Source organism: Zea mays, chromosome 3 (assembly GCF_902167145.1).
Source record: "Zea mays cultivar B73 chromosome 3, Zm-B73-REFERENCE-NAM-5.0, whole genome shotgun sequence".
NCBI lineage: Eukaryota > Viridiplantae > Streptophyta > Magnoliopsida > Poales > Poaceae > Zea > Zea mays.
Window position 1 is genome coordinate 34,567,034 of NC_050098.1, and position 19,825 is coordinate 34,586,858.

General features: G+C 55.2%; 1 protein-coding gene across 1 annotated transcript; it reads right to left on the reverse strand.

Moving 5' to 3' along the window:
- Window positions 1-2,067: 2,067 nt before the first annotated feature.
- Window positions 2,068-3,384, reverse strand: LOC103651869 (uncharacterized). Its single transcript, XM_020550745.1, has 2 exons — window positions 3,004-3,384; window positions 2,068-2,220 (listed from the first exon to the last, which is right to left on the reverse strand). The coding sequence occupies exons 1-2, from the start codon at window positions 3,382-3,384 to the stop codon at window positions 2,068-2,070; spliced, it is 534 nt and encodes a 177-aa protein (XP_020406334.1).
- Window positions 3,385-19,825: the final 16,441 nt, after the last annotated feature.

Consider the following 19,825-nt stretch of genomic DNA (forward strand, 5'->3'; position numbering starts at 1 on the left):
AGAGCTGCATCACCTTTTTTATGCAGCTCCCTAATCACCCTCTGCACGTATAGAAAGTTGTCATGTATTGATCGGTTCTGGATGAAGGCGTTCTGAGCGTTGGATATAATTTCGTTCATTCTTGGCGCAAGCCTATTTGCCATGATTTTTGTTATAATTTTCATGAAGCTATTGATCAGACTTATCGGCCTAAACCTATCAATTCTGTCAGCATTTTCCCCCTTGGGTATGAGGATGATGTTTGCTTCGTTGATCAGATGCAGGCTTTTGGATCTGTGATAGAAAAAATCATTTATTGCCATGGAGAGGTCGTTCTTGATCAACTCAAAGCAGCATTTGTAGAACTGTCCAATGAACCCATCCGGCCCAGGAGCCTTTTCAGATTGAAGCCTCATGATCACGTCCTTAATTTCACTATCATCAATCAAGTTGTCCAGCTCAGCAAGCTCAAAAGGAGCATACCCCAGATGGTCCCAGCAAACAGCACTGCTCCTCCTTCCTGTCATGCCAAGAATCTGACCGAAGTGGTGCTGAACCTCGTACATCTTGGCTTCCTGGCTCGTTAACAGCGTGTCATCTCTAATTAGTGATCTGATTAAATTTTTCCTTCTTCTATTATTGGCCGCCAAGTGAAAGAACTTAGTGTTAGCATCGCCCAATCGCATCCAAGTAAGTCTGGAATGTTGTCTTGCTCGTGACCTCTGAGCAGAGGCAATATCCAGAATCTTGATTTTGAGGATCCTCCTGAATTCCAATTCTTCAGAGGAGAGTTGTCTACTTTCTTGTGCTTTCTCCAGAAGAGTGAGAATGATCTGAATGATAGCCATCCGCACTTTGAAGTTGCCAACTGTATTGCGTCTCCAGATCGAAAGAGCCTTGGCCGTGCGAGTCATCTTCACATGAAGGCGAAGGATTGCGTCATCAGAGTTAACTGTAGAATTCCATGCTTGATGGACTACCTCATTGAACCCCTCAATCTGTGGCCAGAACGATTCGAATCTGAACCCCCGGTAGAATTTGACCGTAGAGTGGCCTTGTATTAACAGTGGGCAGTGGTCCGACGTCATGGTGCACATGGAGAGTAGATCAGCTGCGGGGTACAGATCATGCCATTCAGTTGTCGCGAAGAATCTGTCAATCCTAGTCATGGTAGGGTTAGCTTGTTCATTTGACCAGGTAAATGCTCTATCGGTGAGATCTAGCTCTAAGAGGTGTAGATCATCAATTGTGCTATTGAACTGCCTCATCACCCTTCTGTTGATTGACCCTTTGTTTTTTTCTTTTGCTCTCCTAATCATGTTGAAGTCACCTAAAATTACCCATTCTGGCCTCACCATGGTTTGAATATTTCTGAGCTCAGAGAGGAATATCATTTTTTCATTATCCGGTTGGGGGCCGTAAACACCCGTGAGATCCCAAACTTCATCCACCAATCTGGAAAAAATCCGGACAGACAGCGAATAGGCTGCAGAGCCTGGTAAGAGGGTCAAGTCAAAGTAGTCCGAATCGGCAGCGATTAGGATGCCACCCGAAGCGCCCTGAGAAGGTACATGAAAAGTTTGATTTGCAAGCTTGGCACCAACAGTTTCCTTTAATAATATATTTGACCAGCTCGAGATCTTTGTCTCTTGAAGGCAAACAATGGATGCGCCAGTGGATAGAATTGTATGCCTTACGCTTGCTCTCTTAGCATGGTCATTTAACCCCCGCACGTTCCAGGAGAAAATAGTGCAATTCGGATTCATAAAGCAATAGAAACCACTCTAGATGAGACAGAACGCAGCCGCCAATCAAATCCCAGCCAGGGACCCTGCTGCAGCAGACCAACTGTGGATAATAATATCGAACAAGGATTCGCCGAATTAGAACAAAGCCCAGAACCAAAGGACAATCTGGGAGCACAGGGATACAGAGGCACGCTATAGCACTGCCCAAACACACTAAAACTAGCAGGAATTAAAATGAGAAACAAGGGTGGGGTGGACCCGGAACCGCGCCAAAAGCGCCTATCCATCTGAGGAACCATTGATCAGCAAAAGAACCACCAACAAACCCAGTCGCAGCAGCTCAGAACCCCTTAGCCTTCCCGGCTTCGGCGGTTGGCATCACCTTTCGACCCTTCTTTTTAGTCTTCCCTGCCTTCACGTTGTCTTGATTTATCAGCTCCATGATTGCCTCCATTTGGCACTTGGTAAGAGGCCTTGTGAATAGACTTGCGATCTGCTCAAATGACTTATTAAAATCAGTACAGTCTGAAGAACTAGAGCAGTCTGGAATTTTAACTGCAGAATTGTTAAGTTTGGCGCGAATGATTTCCTGGGCTTTGGATATTGCATCTCGGTTAGTACCAGTGCTAAAGTTTTTTTTCGCAGCCAGCCTAACACTTGATCTTCTAGTGATGTGTTGCTTCTGAAATTTTAATGTATGTGATGAATTGGTCGTGCTACTTTTCGGGAAAGCAGGGATCAGTGGTGGTTCTGGTGGCGTTGTTATTGCCGCGATGAAGTTGGTCAACTGGGCATTATCGGGTAAGCTGTTCCCTGTCCTCAGAGCAGGAGTAGTACTCAAGGCTTCCTGATTAATGTTGTCAACAGGTTGACACATTGGCTGGATATCGCTAACGCCCGGCTGAAAATCTGGGCAGGATAAATTGTGGATAGCTGGGGCACTCATTTGGCCGATCCGTTCAGCAGCTGGCAGGTTGAGGTGTACAGTTTGATTAGCGTTCAGGAGTTGGGAGCCAAGCAGCTCAACCGGTTGGGCAGCTAAGGACTTGGCTGGACTAGAAATATCCAGGTTTAGAACATTGTCTAAACCGTCGAGGACAGTAGCTGGCAAGATGTGATCTACAGCTTTATTGTCGTTTGCCAGGTGGGTGCCTAAAAACTCAGTCGGTTGGATAGCAGGGGCCTTGGCTGGAACAACATTGTTCAGGGCCAGAACACTGTCTAAACTATTTAGAATCGAGGCGAAAACATTATTAAGATCCACAGTATTAGTTACCTTGCACTTGGAGGCATCAGGTTCCTTGGAGGTTTCCTGGTTGGCACCGTCAACAGACCCTGGCGAGGCACCCACACCAGCAGCAAGCTCCAGGTCGCCTACCTGCGGCCAGACAGCAGAAACAGCAGGGTCTGCAAAAGAAACGGTGCTGCCCTTTCTCTTGGGCACCCAGCAGCGAGTTGGCGTGGCACCCACACCAGCAGCAAGCTCCCGGACGCCAACCAGTGGCCAGACAGCAGAAACAACAGGGTCTGCAAATGAAACGGTCTTGCCCTTTCTCCTGGGCACCCAGCAGCGAGTTGATGATGCCATCCCCAGACAATGGCGACGGAACGGGGTTGAATGCCTATGCTTGTCGTTGGAGCTATAGCAGTCCTCCATCCCACCCCGGCATCGCGATGAACGCGCCCAACCGGAAAGACTTCGGTGCCTACGGTTTCCACTGCGTCTGCCACGCTGAAAGTTCCCCTCATCATCATCGTCATCCTGGCCCCAGCCACGACGCCCAGTCTCTCTACCTCTGAAAGTTTCTGCATGTTCTCTTTTTTCGCCCATAGAGTCTGGGGCGCCATAGCTCCAGACAAATTCTCTTCGCTGCTTGCGATTAGGGGGGCCCCCCCTGGATCCCCTCCCACGGAGGAAGGAGAGGTCTTCCACCACCTCGATGTGATTGCGAAGAGTGTATACATGACCAGTTTTCAGATCGGAAGGTTCATCATGAAGAGCACCAGCAAGCGGCAAAGGAGCGCTAACTGGTGGAAGCTCCCTGTCCGGTTCTAAAACCGTAAGCTGGACCTCTTTGGGTATGTCACAAGGGTCAGAGCACCATGCCCAAAGATCGAAGGACCTAGTGCGCTCTCTACGCCTTGTGCCCTCCTGCACATAGTGAATTGCACAGCTCTTGCCTAAGGCCTTCGAAGCCACTTCTTCCCCCCAACAGTGAACCGGAATACCTTCAACCCGGACTTTAACTCTAAACTCCAGGTTCGTTTTCCTAGCATTGCTGTCCTCTGACCAATCTCCAAAATGGAAAGTCCTATCACGATATGAGACCGAACCCCTATCAAGCGCCCACAGCTTCGACCTTGGATCCGAGAATATGATAAAAAACTGCTCAGGAAAGTGCTTGACTAGCTGATACTGACCGTGGCGAAGGTTGAACTTCTCCCTTAGCATATCACCTGCAGCTAAAGTGTCAACCTCATGGCTATTGCCGTCGAAGGAGCAAACCACAGCCTTGTCAATCAGCTCGTCCCTGCGGCGACGGAAGGAGCCGGTCGCCGAGACCGAGCAGAAGGCACGCGAAGGTCTTCCCCGGGGGTCTCCAGGGTAGCGAGCCTCCATTCCTCGGTCTCCCTGCACAACCTGGAGGTAGGATTTCTTGTGTATGGGGGGCGGTTGACTGAGTGGCGCCTTACTGCGTTGCTCAAGGTTCCTACCGCAATGCTCAAGGTTCTTATGTAGATCGTCAGTCCATAGTCGTGCCTCATGGTAGGTAGGGGTCCTTGATGGTTGTTCGACTGGCTTAGGAAAAAACCCAGCAGCAGTGAATGTCCCCTGAGAGCTTTTCCGGTTGCAGTATCTCGCTCGATGTCCGGATTGAAGGCAAAGCCAGCAGCGCGAAGGAGCCTGGCAGCAAAAAGCTAGATGATCTGGTGAGAAGCAATTGTAACATTTGCCCTTTAGCTTCAATTTGAAAAGACCAGTGCCCTTCACGTCGAATTGATGATATTGCCGTGTTCGCTCAGTAGACGTCCAGCTCTTGCGCCACCAGTACCGCGGTCTGACCACCGACCAGTCCCCTTCAATGCCATCCGACGCAGCAGGGTATGGCCTCTGTCCATTCAAACGCGGCGCGGCATCGAGACCAGCAGCACGCCGATGTGACCAAACGTTGCCCGAATTCAAATCCCCTTCCGGCTTGCAGGAGAGCTGGAAATCCGGAGTGCGATCTGCACCCACCTCGGCCTTTCCAGACGCCAGGATACGCGGCATTGAAGTCTGCCGAAGAGGATCACCAAGAGCTGCCTGCACTGGACGCGGATCTGCTTTGGATTTTGATCTTGTATCCACCCGGGTCGTCGCATAGGAGCCATCGCCAGCTGCGGCGGACCATTGAAGCTTTGATTGATGAAATGGGACGCCCTTGTCTTGGGAATCATGAGCTTGCTTGCAGGAATCATCTCTGATAAGAGCCTGAGAAATAGGGAGCTCCTTCGCCGAACTTACCGGGTCGCTGAGTGGGGAGTCCGTCGCGCGCAGGGCCGCTCCGCGCCCGCCGAGAAGGGAGGGGCGAGCCCAACCCGCGGCGGACGGAGGATCTCCCGGCGACTGGAAAGGAGGACCAAGGGAAGCGGCGGCGCCCTTCCCCATCCCGCGCTCAACCCTAAACCTCGAACTGATCTTTACCAAAACGCTCTATAAGCATGAAGCCAAATTCAGGCCAGGACACATGGGTGAGGCTCTGCTGAACCTGAATGTAACCATCGTCGTATGCATCCATTTCATTCCGCACTTGATTAAGTTTGCGTCCTAGTCATTAATTACTTTGTGTTTGAATATTGATTTTGTTCAAGCGAATTCCCAACTGCTTGCTGTCATCGTCGATCAGCATACAGTGGACCGTGGTCCTTTTACGTACCTCAAGCAAACTAACGAGTAATGCGTATGAATGCCTTATTCAAATTAACGCGGCTGCCACTGAGAAGTTCCACACGTACACCACCATCTTCCTATCATTGATACTAGGCAGAGGTGTGTGTTTAGTCGTCATTTTAGTTGAAACATCTTTGGCTTCGAGGTATTTATTGAGCAGAGGCCCTCTCCCTATACACATCAAGCAAGAGTAAAGGTTACTGAGGTCCTGGTCCAAACCTCAAGAACTAATTGCTAGTCGGCTAATAAATTGTTAGCTAGTTTTAGCGAGGTTGGAGCAGCTAATAACTAACCGCTATTTGAGAGGTATAGTTAACACTTAGTTTGTCAATTAGCTGACCCGTTGTAAATCTCTATGCTGATTTTAGCTGTTAACTAACAGTTTTAGAGGTCTAGAATAGGGTTACCATAACCAAGCGAACAAATAAAGAATTTTTTTCTTAGTTTTGCCAAGTATATATGCTTCCAGGGAAGTTGTGGTCAGGACCACGTACATATATAGTAGTAAACTGGAGGACGTACGCGTGTGTCCGGTCCCCCAATTTTCTGGTATAACTAGCTAAATGATATTTGTTAGGTGAACTCAGAATAAATTAAAATAAACCTATGCATTGGAGCTGACAATTCCACGAACAAGAAACAGCCTGTAGACGCACCCGGTTTGATGAGGCAACCTTATGTATTGTATACACTTCTTGTCACTAATTAATTGAATCTATGTAACCACATCTGAATTGAATCCAAAACACTTGGGTTTTTTTTCCTCTTCAGCCATCTTCCTCCGACGAGATCCTACCGCGGCCGCAGTGACCTTCATCTTCCTTTTCCCCCGCTGCCGACATGGCCATGGTCGCCCCAGGCCCCAGCCCTAAACCTGGTTCAGCCGCCTCCACCGCCTCACAGCTATCTACCCCGTCCCCACACCGTTTGGTCCGTCTGCCTAAATAAAATTTCTCCGTGTGGATATTCAGACGTGCAAAACAATGGTTTACAATGAAGACTACATTATTTACATAGTAGAGTTTAAAATAAAGATTAAGATAAGAGATGAGATAGATAAAGGATTGTAGATAGTCTAATGCCATCTCTAGCAAATCTACTATCTTTTCTTTTATGTCGTCGTCTATTTTAAATTTCACTCTACAAAAAGTGATGTTGGGGCCTTCGTCTTCCGAAGGTCTTCAAAAACATGATTTAACAATATTTCTGAGTATGATACACAAACAGGTACCTTCGGACTCTATCAGAACCACAATCTAAAGAAGGACAAAGAATACGAAGGTTAGCGTAGAGCCGAAACTGTGCGCAGGGGAGCTTCGGCATGGTAGCAGAAACGGGAACCGACTTAAAAAGGAAAAGGCTATTTAGACCTTGATGGATTACTATAGAGTCATTAGCAAATGTAAAGGGCATGAGTGTAATTGTACATGGGCTGCGTCCCGTGCCTATAAATAGATGAACAGTGCTCCCGTACTGTTCACGCGGACTTGACATTTTGCTTTTGCATCACACTTGTACCCTTACCTTATTTTGATCCGAAGGTACATTTATAATTTGATATCATTTCTATTTTCCATAGTAATAAAATAGAAATGAGTTGATATATAATTATTCATGTTATCTTTTACATTTCATATGATTCTTTCTTCATTATTATATGTTACATCGATGAAGGTATGTCCTTCATAACCTTCGTCCGAAGATCATTATATCCTAAAGGAAATAATGCCTCGAAGGACGAAGGGCTTTAACGTTTAACATTTTTCGTGTTGCCTTGTTCTTAACTCATAGCATTTGGGAACAAGTCCCCAACATTGGCGTTCACCTCCGGTGAATCCTTTTCGACCACCTTCGGCAAGCATTGACCTTCATCATGCCACCGAAGAAAGCTTCAGCGACAGGGACTGCCGCTCTGCAGCCACTGGACCCGAACCAGGAAACCCTTTCTCTTCGAGAGGCCCGAAGCCAGAAGAGGAAGGCTACTAGTCCAACACCCCAGGAGGACGAGTTGGACCAAGAGATCAGAAACATGGAGATGCTTCATCAACAAGTACAAAGGAAGAAGGAGAAGATGGCTCGACTAGCCGACCTTCAAAGGCAGATTGACGAAGCTACCGAAGAAGTACGCCATCTTGCTCAAGATGAACAAGAACGAAGGCCCCAGCACAGGGAGCTTTCATCAAGAAGGCTTGTTCGATGATGATGGATGGTATGATGATTTTAATCATAGTACCTTTACTTTTGACGATGCTTCTCCCCTGGCAGCAGAACTGCAGGCTATCCCATGGTCCCCATCGTATAAGCCACCTCAGCTTCCGATGTATGATGGGCATTCAGACCCGAAGCAGTTTTTGATGAGTTATGAAGCAACTATATCTTCATACGGAGGCAATACAACTGTCATGGCCAAGTCCTTCGTTATGGCAGTGAAGAATGTGGCTCAAACGTGGTATTCTTCTCTTCGGCCAGGGACTATCACTTCATGGCAGAAGCTCAAGGACATGCTGGTGACAAGTTTCCAGGGCTTTCAGACGAAGCCATTCATAGCTCAGGCTCTGTTCCAATGCACGCAGGATCATGAGGAGTATCTCCAGACATACGTCCGAAGATTCTTGCATTTGAGAGCACAAGCGCCTATTGTGTCCAATGAAATTGTCATTGAGGCCATGATCAAGGGGCTTCGTCCAGGACCTACTGCCCAGTATTTTGCTAGAAAGCCTCCACAGACTTTGGAGAATACATCCGCGCTGATAACGATTTTCGTCAAAGAAGGGAGGAAGCCTATAGGTTCTCTGAGATGACCAGGGGCTTCGGAGGGAGAATCCACCCAAGACATGTCAGGTCAATCCACTCCACCTAGAGTGGCGACAGGGGAAGTCAACAACAAAGGCCACAATATTCCTCGCAAGCTTCGGGGCAGCAACAAAGCTATCTTCGGCCGCCAGCTCCAAGGGGCAGAGGCGCCAGGGGCTTTGGAGGAAGGTTTGGCGATCAACCCAGGAAGAATTATTGCTTATTCTGTGGTGAGGACAAGGGCCATACTACAAGGATGTGCTATGTCACCATTCAGAAACAGAAGGAAATAGCAGAAGCTGCAGCTCAGCAGAACCAGCCGAAGCAGGTCATGCATACTGCTTCATATCACTCACCCTACATACCAGAGTATGTGGGTAACCATCCTGCAATGTCTGTTGCTTCGGCTAGTCAGCCACAGGCATCCTGGCCATAGCCTCCACCTCCGCCACCACTACAACCTGCATATTCACGCGGCCAACAGCCAGAAGGGAGTCAACAGACCCATCAGCAGAGAGACTTTAGGGAGGAGTCCGAAGCTCGCACAGTCAACAGTACTGTGCCAGAGTCGAAGCATATCTACTAAGAGATATCATACCTCTGAATCAGTTTTTACATTCATTGTCATTCTCTTTCTTACTAAGGAACAATTATTGAAAACCTAGTTTTCTTGTCGTTTTCAATTCCTTGTAATAGCTTCGTTTTTGCCATAGTGGAAATATATCTTCTCCACAGACTCACGGAGTCCAAAAAGTCGCCGAAGCACAAAACGTCGTTCTAAGGAACGCAGCGTAAGTTGTCGAAGCTACAAAAAGTCGTTCCTAAGGGAGCGCAGTGTAAGTTTTCTGCTCAAAAGTCGTTCCAAAGGGAATGCAGAGCAAAATACCGTCGAAATATAAGGCGAAGCGCGAAAAGTCAACGCGAATATCGTCGAAATAGAAGGCGAAGAAGTTCAAAAGACGTTCCTAAGGGAATGCAGAACTTACAGCGAAAAGTCAGCTCTGATACACCGAAAAATAAACGGTGAAGCCAAAAAATAAACGACAAAGAGATTGTGTATTCCAATATAGGGATATGAGTGTGTGTCTTCAGCACAAAGTATCATTTTTGCATAGCATAATATCATCACATCATTTCGCATAACATAACATCATACATCATATTGCATCAATGGCACAAGAAGGGGATATAATGTTGACCTTCGGAGAATGCTTCGAAAAAGTGAAATTGTGCTAAGGCACAAAATAAGTTCTGAAGAGATATAGCTTTATCAGTGTTATAGCTTTATCAGTGTTATCAGCGCTGATATAAAATAAGTGGAGGAAAAAGTCTATTATTGACGAAGCATCAGTGTTATGGCGACGCTTGGAGCATTTTTTATTAAGCACTCTGATATCGAGGAAGAAAGTCTATTACTGACTGTCGGGGACCATAATTAGGGGTACCCTCAAGACTCCTAATTCTCAGCTGGTAACCCCCATCAGCATAAAGCTGCAAAGACCTGATGGGTGCGATTAAGTCAGGGATCAGTCCATTCGAGCGACTCGATCACGCCTCGCCCGAGCCTAGCCTCGGGCAAGGGCAGCCGACCCCGAGGGATTTCCGTCTCGCCCGAGGCCCCCTTTCAACGGCGGACACATCTTCGGCTCGCCCGAGGCCCTGCCTTCGCTAAGAAGCAACCCTGACTAAATCGCCGCACCGACCGACCAAATCGCAGGAGCATTTAACGCAAAGGTGGCCTGACACCTTTATCCTGACACGCGCCCTCCGGCAGAGCCGAAGTGACCGCTGTCACTTCGCCGCTCCAATGACTGGTCTGACAGAAGGACAGCGCCGCCTGCGCCACTCCGACTGCAGCGCCACTTGACAGAGTGATGCTGACAGGGAGCCAGGTCCTGCCAAAGGCACCATAGGAAGCTCCGCCCGACCTAGGGCTCGAACTCGGGCTCCGCCCCGGAAGACGGCGAACTCCGCTCCGCCCGACCCAGGGCTCGGACTCGGGCTCCGCCCCGCAAGACGGCGAACTCCGCTCCGCCCGACCCAGGGCTCGGACTCGGGCTAAGACCCGGAAGACGGCGAACTCCGCTCCGCCCGACCCAGGGCTCGGACTCGGGCTAAGACCCGGAAGCCGGCGAACTCCGCTCCGCCCGACCCAGGGCTCGGACTCGGGCTAAGACCCGGAAGACGGCGAACTCCGCTCCGCCCGACCCAGGGCTCGGACTCGGGCTCAGCCCCAGAAGACGACGAACTCCGCTTCACCCGACCCCAGGGCTCGGACACCGCCCTGGCCTCTGCCGACGACCTCCGCCTCGCCCGACCCAAGGGCACGGACTCGGCCTCGGCCATGAAGGACAGACTCGACCTCGGCTTCGGAGGAGCCTCCACGTCGCCCGACCTAGGGCACAGGCCCGCCACGTCAACAGGAAGCGCCATCATCACCCTACCCCGAGCCGACTCGGGCCGCAGAGAACAAGACCGGTGTCCCATCTGGCTAGCTCCGCCAGATAGGCAATGATGGCGCCCCGCTAGCCCTGTGACGACGGCGGCTCTCAGCTCCCTTACGGAAGCAGGGGGACGTCAGCAAGGACCCAACCGCTCCGACAGCTGTCCCTCCGCCAGGCTCCGTTGCTCCTCCGACAGCCACGACATCACACCAGCAGGGTGCCAAGATCTCTCCGGCTGCCACATTGGCATGTACCTAGGGCGCTAGCTCTTCCCCCGCTAGACACGTAGCACTCTGCTACACCCCCATTGTACACCTGGATCCTCTCCTTACGCCTATAAAAGGAAGGACCAGGGCCTTCTTAGAGAAGGTTGGCCGCGCGGGACGAGGATGGGACAGGCGCTCTCTTGGGGCCGCTCGCTTCCCTCACCCGCGTGGACGCTTGTAATCCCCTACTGCAAGCGCACCCGACCTGGGCGCGGGACGAACACGAAGGCCGCGGGATTCCCATCTCTCTCGTGCCGGACTCCGGCCTCCTCGCTCCTTTCCCCCCTTTGCGCTCGCCCACGCGCTCGACCCATCTGAGCTGGGGCACACGGCACTCACTCGTCGGCCTGAGGGACCCCCGGTCTCGAAACGCCGACAGTTGGCGCGCCAGGTAGGGGCCTGCTGCGTGTTGACGAGCAGCTTCCCGTCAAGCTCCAGATGGGCAGTCTCCAACAACCTCTCCAACCCGGGACGGTGCTCCGTTTCGGGAGCCTTGAGTTCATGTCCCTCGACGGCAGCTACGGCATGGTACTCCTTCCACCGCCGCGCGACAGCGACAATGGCAGCCGACGACCCGCCCGCCGGCGGCGGAATCGACGACATCTTCCTCGCGTGGTGGAAGAACAACATTCGAGCTCGCTCCGTCCTCTCCCCCGCCAACGGAGGAGGAGGCGGAGCAACCAAGGCCAAGCGGGAGGCCGCGCTTCGTCGGCTGTCGAGCGAATCGACGTCCCCAGCGCCCCAACGGGGGGCGCGTCGGGCGTCGACCTCGCGTTTGAGACGGAGGCGAACGCCGTCCCCCCGCGACACGCCAATCCCGAGCAAATGGACGACGCCAGCACGCTCGCGGAGGGCCTGCAGGACGTCGCCCTCGTACCTAAGACGACGGCGCAATCAGTCCCCGACATGACTATGTCGCTCCTCGTCAACCAAAAGGTACTGACTGATTCCCATCCTACGTCATTTCGACTCGGCCTCAACCCGCCTAGCGACCTCGCTTTGGCGGGCACTCTCGTTGAGGCGAGTGCAACCCCTCTGGGGTTTCGTATGCGGTCGCCTTGGGACCGATTGACGGACGTCTCGACCTACGGGCCCTCTGGGTCCGAGGAAGATGACGATCCTAGCATCTGCTGGGATTTCTCTGGATTTGGCAACCCCAGTGCCATGCAGGGCTTTATGACCGCATGTGACTACTGCCTCTCCGACTGTTCCGACGGTAGCCGCAGCCTTGGCGACGAGGACTGCGGCCCAAGCCACGAATGTTTCCACGTCGAGCTAGGGGATCCCTCCGAAGGCAACCATCTCGGCATGCCGGAGGACGGTGATCTCCCTAGGCCGGTGCCTCGCGCCGACATCCCGCGAGAGCTAGCTGTGGTCCCCGTTCCGGCGGGGGGTCACGACCCACAGCTCGAGCAAGTCCGCGGGGCGCAGGCCAGGCTCAACGAGGGAGCAGGAGCGCTCGAGTCGATCCGCCGGGACGTCGGGCAGGTATGGGCGGGCCAACCCCCGGCCGGAGAAATACGTCATCTGCCCCAGGGTCTCCAGCACCGCGTCGCCAACGACGTCAGGGTCAGGCCGCCACCCGCATCCAGCGGGGTCGGTCAGAACCTGGCAGCCGCAGCGATGCTCCTCCGCGCGATGCCGGAGCCATCAACCACCGAGGGTCGGCGAATCCAGGGAGAGCTCAAGAATCTTCTGGAAGGCGCTGCGGCCCGATGGGCCGAGAGCTCTGCCTCCCGAAGGCAGGGATACCCCTCGGAACCTCATGCCGCGACTTCCCGATTCATGCGGGAAGCCTCGGTCTACACCGGGCGCACGCGCAACACCGCGCCTGCGGCCCCGGGCCACCTCGGCAACGAGCACCATCGTCGCGACCGTCGGGCCCACCTCGACGAAAGGGTGCGCCGAGGCTACCACCCCAGGCGTGGGGGACGCTACGACAGCGGGGAGGATCGAAGTCCCTCGCCCGAACCACCCGGTCCGCAGGCCTTCAGTCGGGCCATCCGACGGGCGCCGTTCCCGGCCCGGTTCCGACCCCCGACTACTATCACAAAGTACTCGGGGGAAACGAGACCGGAACTGTGGCTCGCAGACTACCGCCTGGCCTGCCAACTGGGTGGAACGGACGACGACAACCTCAACATCCGCAACCTCCCCCTGTTCCTCTCCGATACTGCTCGCGCCTGGTTGGAGCACCTGCCTCCGGGGCAGATCTCCAACTGGGATGATTTGGTCCAAGCCTTCGCCGGCAATTTCCAGGGCACGTACGTGCGCCCCGGGAATTCCTGGGACCTTCGAAGCTGCCGGCAACAGCCGGGAGAGTCTCTTCGGGACTACATCCGGCGATTCTCGAAGCAGCGCACTGAGCTGCCCAACATCACCGACTCAGATGTCATCGGCGCGTTCCTTGCCGGCACCACCTGCCGCGACCTGGTGAGCAAGTTGGGTCGCAAGACCCCCACCAGGGCGAGCGAGCTGATGGACATCGCCACCAAGTTCGCCTCTGGCCAGGAGGCGGTCGAGGCCATCTTCCGAAAGGACAAGCAGCCCCAGGGCCGCCCATCGGAAGAGGCTCCCGAGGTGTCTACTCCGCGCGGCGCCAAGAAGAAAGGCAAGAAGAAGTCGCAAGCGAAACGCGACGCCGCCGACGCGGACCTTGTCGCTGCCGCCGAGTACAAGAACCCTCGGAAGCCCCCCGGAGGTGCTAACCTCTTCGACAAGATGCTCAAGGAGCCGTGCCCCTACCATCAGGGGCCCGTCAAACACACCCTCGAGGAGTGCGTCATGCTTCGGCGCCACTTCCACAAGGCCGGGCCACCCGCAGAGGGTGGCAGGGCCCGCGACGACGACAAAAAGGAAGATCACCAAGCAGGAGAGTTCCCTGAGGTCCGCGACTGCTTCATGATCTACGGAGGGCATGCGGCGAATGCCTCGGCTCGGCATCGCAAGCAAGAGCGTCGGGAGGTCTGCTCGGTGAAGGTGGCGGCGCCAGTCTACCTAGACTGGTCCGACAAGCCCATCACCTTCGACCAAGCTGACCACCCCGACCACGTGCCGAGCCCGGGGAAATACCCGCTCGTCGTCGACCCCATCGTCGGCGACGTCAGGCTCACCAAGGTCCTGATGGATGGGGGCAGCTGCCTCAACATCATCTACGCCGAGACCCTCAGGCTCCTGCGCGTCGATCTGTCCTCCGTCCGAGCAGGCGCTGCGCCCTTCCACGGGATCATTCCTGGGAAGCGCGTCCAGCCCCTCGGACGGCTCGACCTTCCCGTCTGCTTCGGAACGCCCTCCAACTTCCGAAGGGAGACTTTGACGTTCGAGGTGGTCGGGTTCCGAGGAACCTACCACGCGGTATTGGGGAGGCCATGCTATGCGAAGTTCATGGCCGTCCCCAACTACACCTACCTGAAGCTCAAGATGCCGGGCCCCAATGGGGTCATCACCGTTGGCCCCACGTACAAACACGCGTTCGAATGCGACGTGGAGTGCGTGGAGTACGCCGAGGCCCTCGCCGAGTCCGAGGCCCTCATCGCCGACCTGGAGAACCTCTCCGAAGAGGTGCCAGACGTGAAGCGACATGCCGGCAACTTCGAGCCAGCGGAGACGGTTAAGGCTGTCCCTCTCGACCCCAGTGGCGACACCTCCAAGCAGATCCGGATCGGTTCCGGGCTCGACCCCAAATAGGAAGCTGTGCTCGTCGACTTTCTCCGCGCAAACGCCGACGTCTTTGTGTGGAGTCCCTCGGACATGCCCGGCATACCGAGGGATGTCGCCGAGCACTCGCTGGATATTCGGGCCGGAGCCCGACCCGTCAGGCAGCCTCTGCGCCGATTCGACGAGGAGAAGCGCAGAGTGATAGGCGAGGAGATCCACAAGCTAATGGCAGCAGGATTCATCAAAGAGGTATTCCATCCCGAATGGCTTGCCAACCCTGTGCTTGTGAGAAAGAAAGGGGGGAAATGGCGGATGTGTGTAGACTACACTGTTCTCAACAAAGCATGTCCGAAGGTTCCCTACCCTCTGCCTCGCATCGATCAAATCGTGGATTCCACTGCTGGGTGCGAAACCCTGTCCTTCCTCAATGCCTACTCAGGGTATCACCAAATCCGGATGAAAGAGTCCGACCAGCTCGCGACTTCTTTCATCACGCCCTTCGGCATGTACTGCTATGTCACCATGTCGTTCGGTTTGAGGAACGCGGGTGCGACGTACCAGCGGTGCATGAACCATGTGTTCGGCGAACACATCGGTCGCACGGTCGAGGCTTACGTCGATGACATCATAGTCAAGACAAGGAAGGCTTCCAACCTCCTCTCCGACCTTGAAGTGACATTCCGATGTCTCAAAGCGAAAGGCGTCAAGCTCAATCCCGAGAAGTGTGTCTTCGGGGTGCCCCGGGGCATGCTCTTGGGGTTCATCGTCTCCGAGCGAGGCATCGAAGCCAACCCGGAGAAGATCGCAGCCATCACCAACATGGGGCCCATCAAGGACTTAAAAGGTGTACAGAGGGTCATGGGATGTCTCGCGGCCCTGAGCCGGTTCATCTCACGCCTCGGCGAAAGAGGCCTGCCTCTATACCGCCTCTTAAGGAAGGCCGAGTGCTTCACTTGGACACCTGAGGCCGAGGAAGCTCTCGGGAACCTGAAGGCGCTTCTTACAAAGGCGCCTATCTTGGTACCCCCAGCTGATGGAGAAGCCCTCTTGGTCTACGTCGCCGCGACCACTCAGGTGGTTAGCGCCGCGATTGTGGTCGAGAGGCAAGAAGAGGGGCATGCATTGCCCGTTCAGAGGCCAGTTTACTTCGTCAGCGAGGTGCAGTCTGAAACCAAGATCCGCTACCCACAAGTTCAGAAGCTGCTGTACGCAGTGATCCTGACGAGGTGGAAGTTGCGACACTACTTCGAGTCTCACCCGGTAACTGTGGTGTCATCCTTCCCCCTGGGGGAGATCATCCCGTGCCGAGAGGCCTCGGGCAGGATTGCAAAGTGGGCGGTGGAAATCATGGGCGAGACAATCTCGTTCGCCCCTCGGAAGGCCATCAAGTCCCAGGTCTTGGCGGACTTCGTAGCCGAATGGGTCGACACCCAGCTACCGACGGCTCCGATCCAACCGGAGCTCTGGACCATGTTTTTCGACGGGTCGCTGATGAAGACAGGAGCCGGCGCGGGCCTGCTCTTCATCTCGCCCCTCGGGAAACACCTACGCTACGTGCTACGCCTCCATTTCCCGGCGTCCAACAATGTGGCTGAGTACGAAGCTCTGATCAACGGATTGCGAATCGCCATCGAGCTAGGGGTTCGACGCCTCGACGCTCGCGGCGACTCGCAGCTCGTCATCGACCAAGTCATGAAGAACTCCCACTGCCGCGACCCGAAGATGGAGGCCTACTGCGATGAGGTTCGGCGCCTGGAAGACAAGTTCTACGGGCTCGAGCTTAACCACATCGCTCGGCGCTACAACGAGACTGCGGACGAGCTGGCAAAAATAGCCTCGGGGCGAACGACGGTTCCCCCGGACGTCTTCTCCCAGGATCTGCACCAACCCTCCGTCAAGATCAACGACACGCCCGAGCCCGAGGCACCCTCGGTCCAGCCCGAGGTACCCTCGGTCCAGCCCGAGGCGTCCTCGGTTCAGCCCGAGGTACCCTCGGCCCCCGAGGGCGAGGCGCTGCGCATCAAGGAGGAGCGGAGCGGGGCCACGCCTGATCGAGATTGGCAGACCCCGTACCTGCAATATCTCCGCCAAGGAGAACTACCCCTCGACCAAGCCGAGGCTCGGCGGGTAGCGCGACACGCCAAGTCGTTCGTCTTGCTGGGCGATGAGAAGGAGCTCTACCACCGCAGCCCCTCGGGCATCCTCCAGCGATGCATCTCCATCGCCGAAGGTCAGGAACTCCTGCAAGAAATACACTCGGGGGCTTGCGGCCATCATGCAGCGCCTCGAGCCCTCGTCGGGAATGCTTTCCGGCAAGGCTTCTACTGGCCGACAGCGGTGGCTGACGCCACTAGAATTGTCCGCACCTGCGAAGGATGTCAATTCTATGCGAAGCAGACCCACCTGCCCGCTCAGGCTCTGCAGACGATACCCATCACCTGGCCCTTCGCTGTGTGGGGTCTGGACCTCGTCGGTCCCTTGCAGAAGGCGTCCGGGAGCTACACGCACCTGCTGGTCGCCATCGACAAATTCTCCAAGTAGATCGAGGTCCGACCCCTGAACAGCATCAGGTCCGAGCAGGCGGTGGCGTTCTTCACCAACATCATCCATCGCTTCGGGGTCCCAAACTCCATCATCACCGACAACGGCACCCAGTTCACCGGCAGAAAATTCTTGGATTTTTGCGAGGATCACCACATCCGGGTGGACTGGGCCGCCGTGGCTCATCCCATGTCGAATGGGCAAGTAGAGCGTGCCAACGGCATGATTCTACAAGGGCTCAAGCCTCGGATTTACAACGACCTCAACAACTTCGGCAAGCGATGGATGAAGGAACTCCCCTCGGTGGTCTGGAGCCTGAGGACAACGCCGAGCCGAGCCACGGGTTTCACGCCGTTCTTCCTGGTCTACGGGGCCGAGGCCGTCCTGCCCGCTGACCTGGAATACGGCTCCCCGAGGATGAGGGCCTACGACGATCAAAGCAACCAGGCTAGCCGAGAAGACTCGCTGGACCAGCTGGAAGAGGCTCGGGACAGGGCCTTACTACACTCGGCGCGGTATCAGCAGTCCCTGCGGCGCTACCACGCCCGAGGGGTCCGACCCCAAGACCTCCAGGTGGGCGACCTGGTGCTTCGGCTGCGGCAAGACACCCGAGGGAGGCACAAGCTCACGCCCCCCTGGGAGGGGCCGTTCGTCATCGCCAAAGTTCTGAAGCCCGAAACGTACAAGCTGGCCAACAATCAAGGTGAGGTCTACGACAACGCTTGGAACATCCAACAGCTACGTCGCTTCTACCCTTAAGATGTTTCCAAGTTGTTCATATACCTCGCACCCAGGCGGCGCTTCTGGCAGGAGCAGCGGGCGACGCTTCGCCTTCGCCGAAACAACCGCGCCAAAAAAGGTACGCCTCGTCGTTCGGTTTCGTATCCTTTTTCCTTTTTCCTCTTTCTCTATCTCTTGCGACAGGGACCGGGAAAGGGGGATACCCCGAAAGGGATCCTTCCCCATGAAGGAACCAGGCTCCGAGCCTCCTTACTGATCAGGGGTTCGAAGGCTGGCCCCCCGAAGGGTTCAACAGCCGCCTCAGATCGCGTGGGCCCTACACCCACTACTGGTCAGAGGTTCGAAGGCCGGCCCCCCGAAGGGTTCCACGGCCGCCTCAGGCTACTCGGGCTCCGTGCCCATTACTGATCAGGGGTTCGAAGGCTGGCCCCCGAAGGGTTCACAGCCGCCTCAGACGCCGAGCGAGGGATGACCAGGGGTACGTTCGATACATAACCAAGGCTCGGGCTGCGCTCCCGAGGTACCCTAGGACATTTCCGAGACCAGCGGGAGCGATCTTGTAACGGAATCCCATCGGAGGGAGGCATCGAGCCCTCGGACCCCGTCGCCAGGGGACCGGGTCCGGCAGATCACCCGCAGGTACTTTTGGGCGTGCCTCTGGGCCCCTAGCCGACCCCTCACGAACGGGGCACGGACGTCCACTCGGATTACCCGCTTGCAGCTCACCGGAGACACCATGTTCGGCGCCCATCGAGGGTAACATGGCGCTCTCCCCCCCCCCTCCTCCTTGCGGAAAGGCGACGCAGGGGCGTATGTAAAAAAGCCGAGTCTGTCCCTGATCGCCCTCTTGCCCTGTGCAGAGGCTCGGGGGCTGCTCTCGCAAACCCGGCTCCGGCCGAACCGTTGACAGCGTCAACATACCAGCCCGAGAACTTGGGCCCCGACCGTACACCCGGGCTACGGCCAGCTCGCATGAGGGAACAACCAGACCAGCCGAAGCATTACGCAAGGCATTAAGACCTCGAAGGAGTGAAACCACTCCTCCGAGGCCTCGGGGGCTACACCCGGCGGGTGCGCTCGCGCGCACCCACCGGAACAAAATGCAACCGAGAAAGGCTGGTCCCCTTGCAAAAAAGTGCGACGAAAGCCTCCAAGCGAGTGCTAACACTCCCTTCGAGGCTCGGGGGCTACTGTCGGGGACCATAATTAGGGGTACCCTCAAGACTCCTAATTCTCAGCTGGTAACCCCCATCAGCATAAAGCTGCAAAGGCCTGATGGGTGCGATTAAGTCAGGGATCAGTCCATTCGAGCGACTCGATCATGCCTCGCCCGAGCCTAGCCTCGGGCAAGGGCAGTCGACCCCGAGGGATTTCCGTCTCGCCCGAGGCCCCCTTTCAACAGCGGACACATCTTCGGCTCGCCCGAGGCCCTGCCTTCGCTAAGAAGCAACCCTGACTAAATCGCCGCATCGACCGACCAAATCGCAGGAGCATTTAACGCAAAGGTGGCCTGACACCTTTATCCTGACACGCGCCCTCTGGCAGAGCCGAAGTGACCGCCGTCACTTCGCCGCTCCACTGACTGGTCTGACAGAAGGACAGCGCCGCCTGCGCCACTCCGACTGCAGCGCCACTTGACAGAGTGATGCTGACAGGGAGCCAGGTCCTGCCAAAGGCACCATAGGAAGCTCCGCCCGACCCAGGGCTCGGACTCGGGCTCCGCCC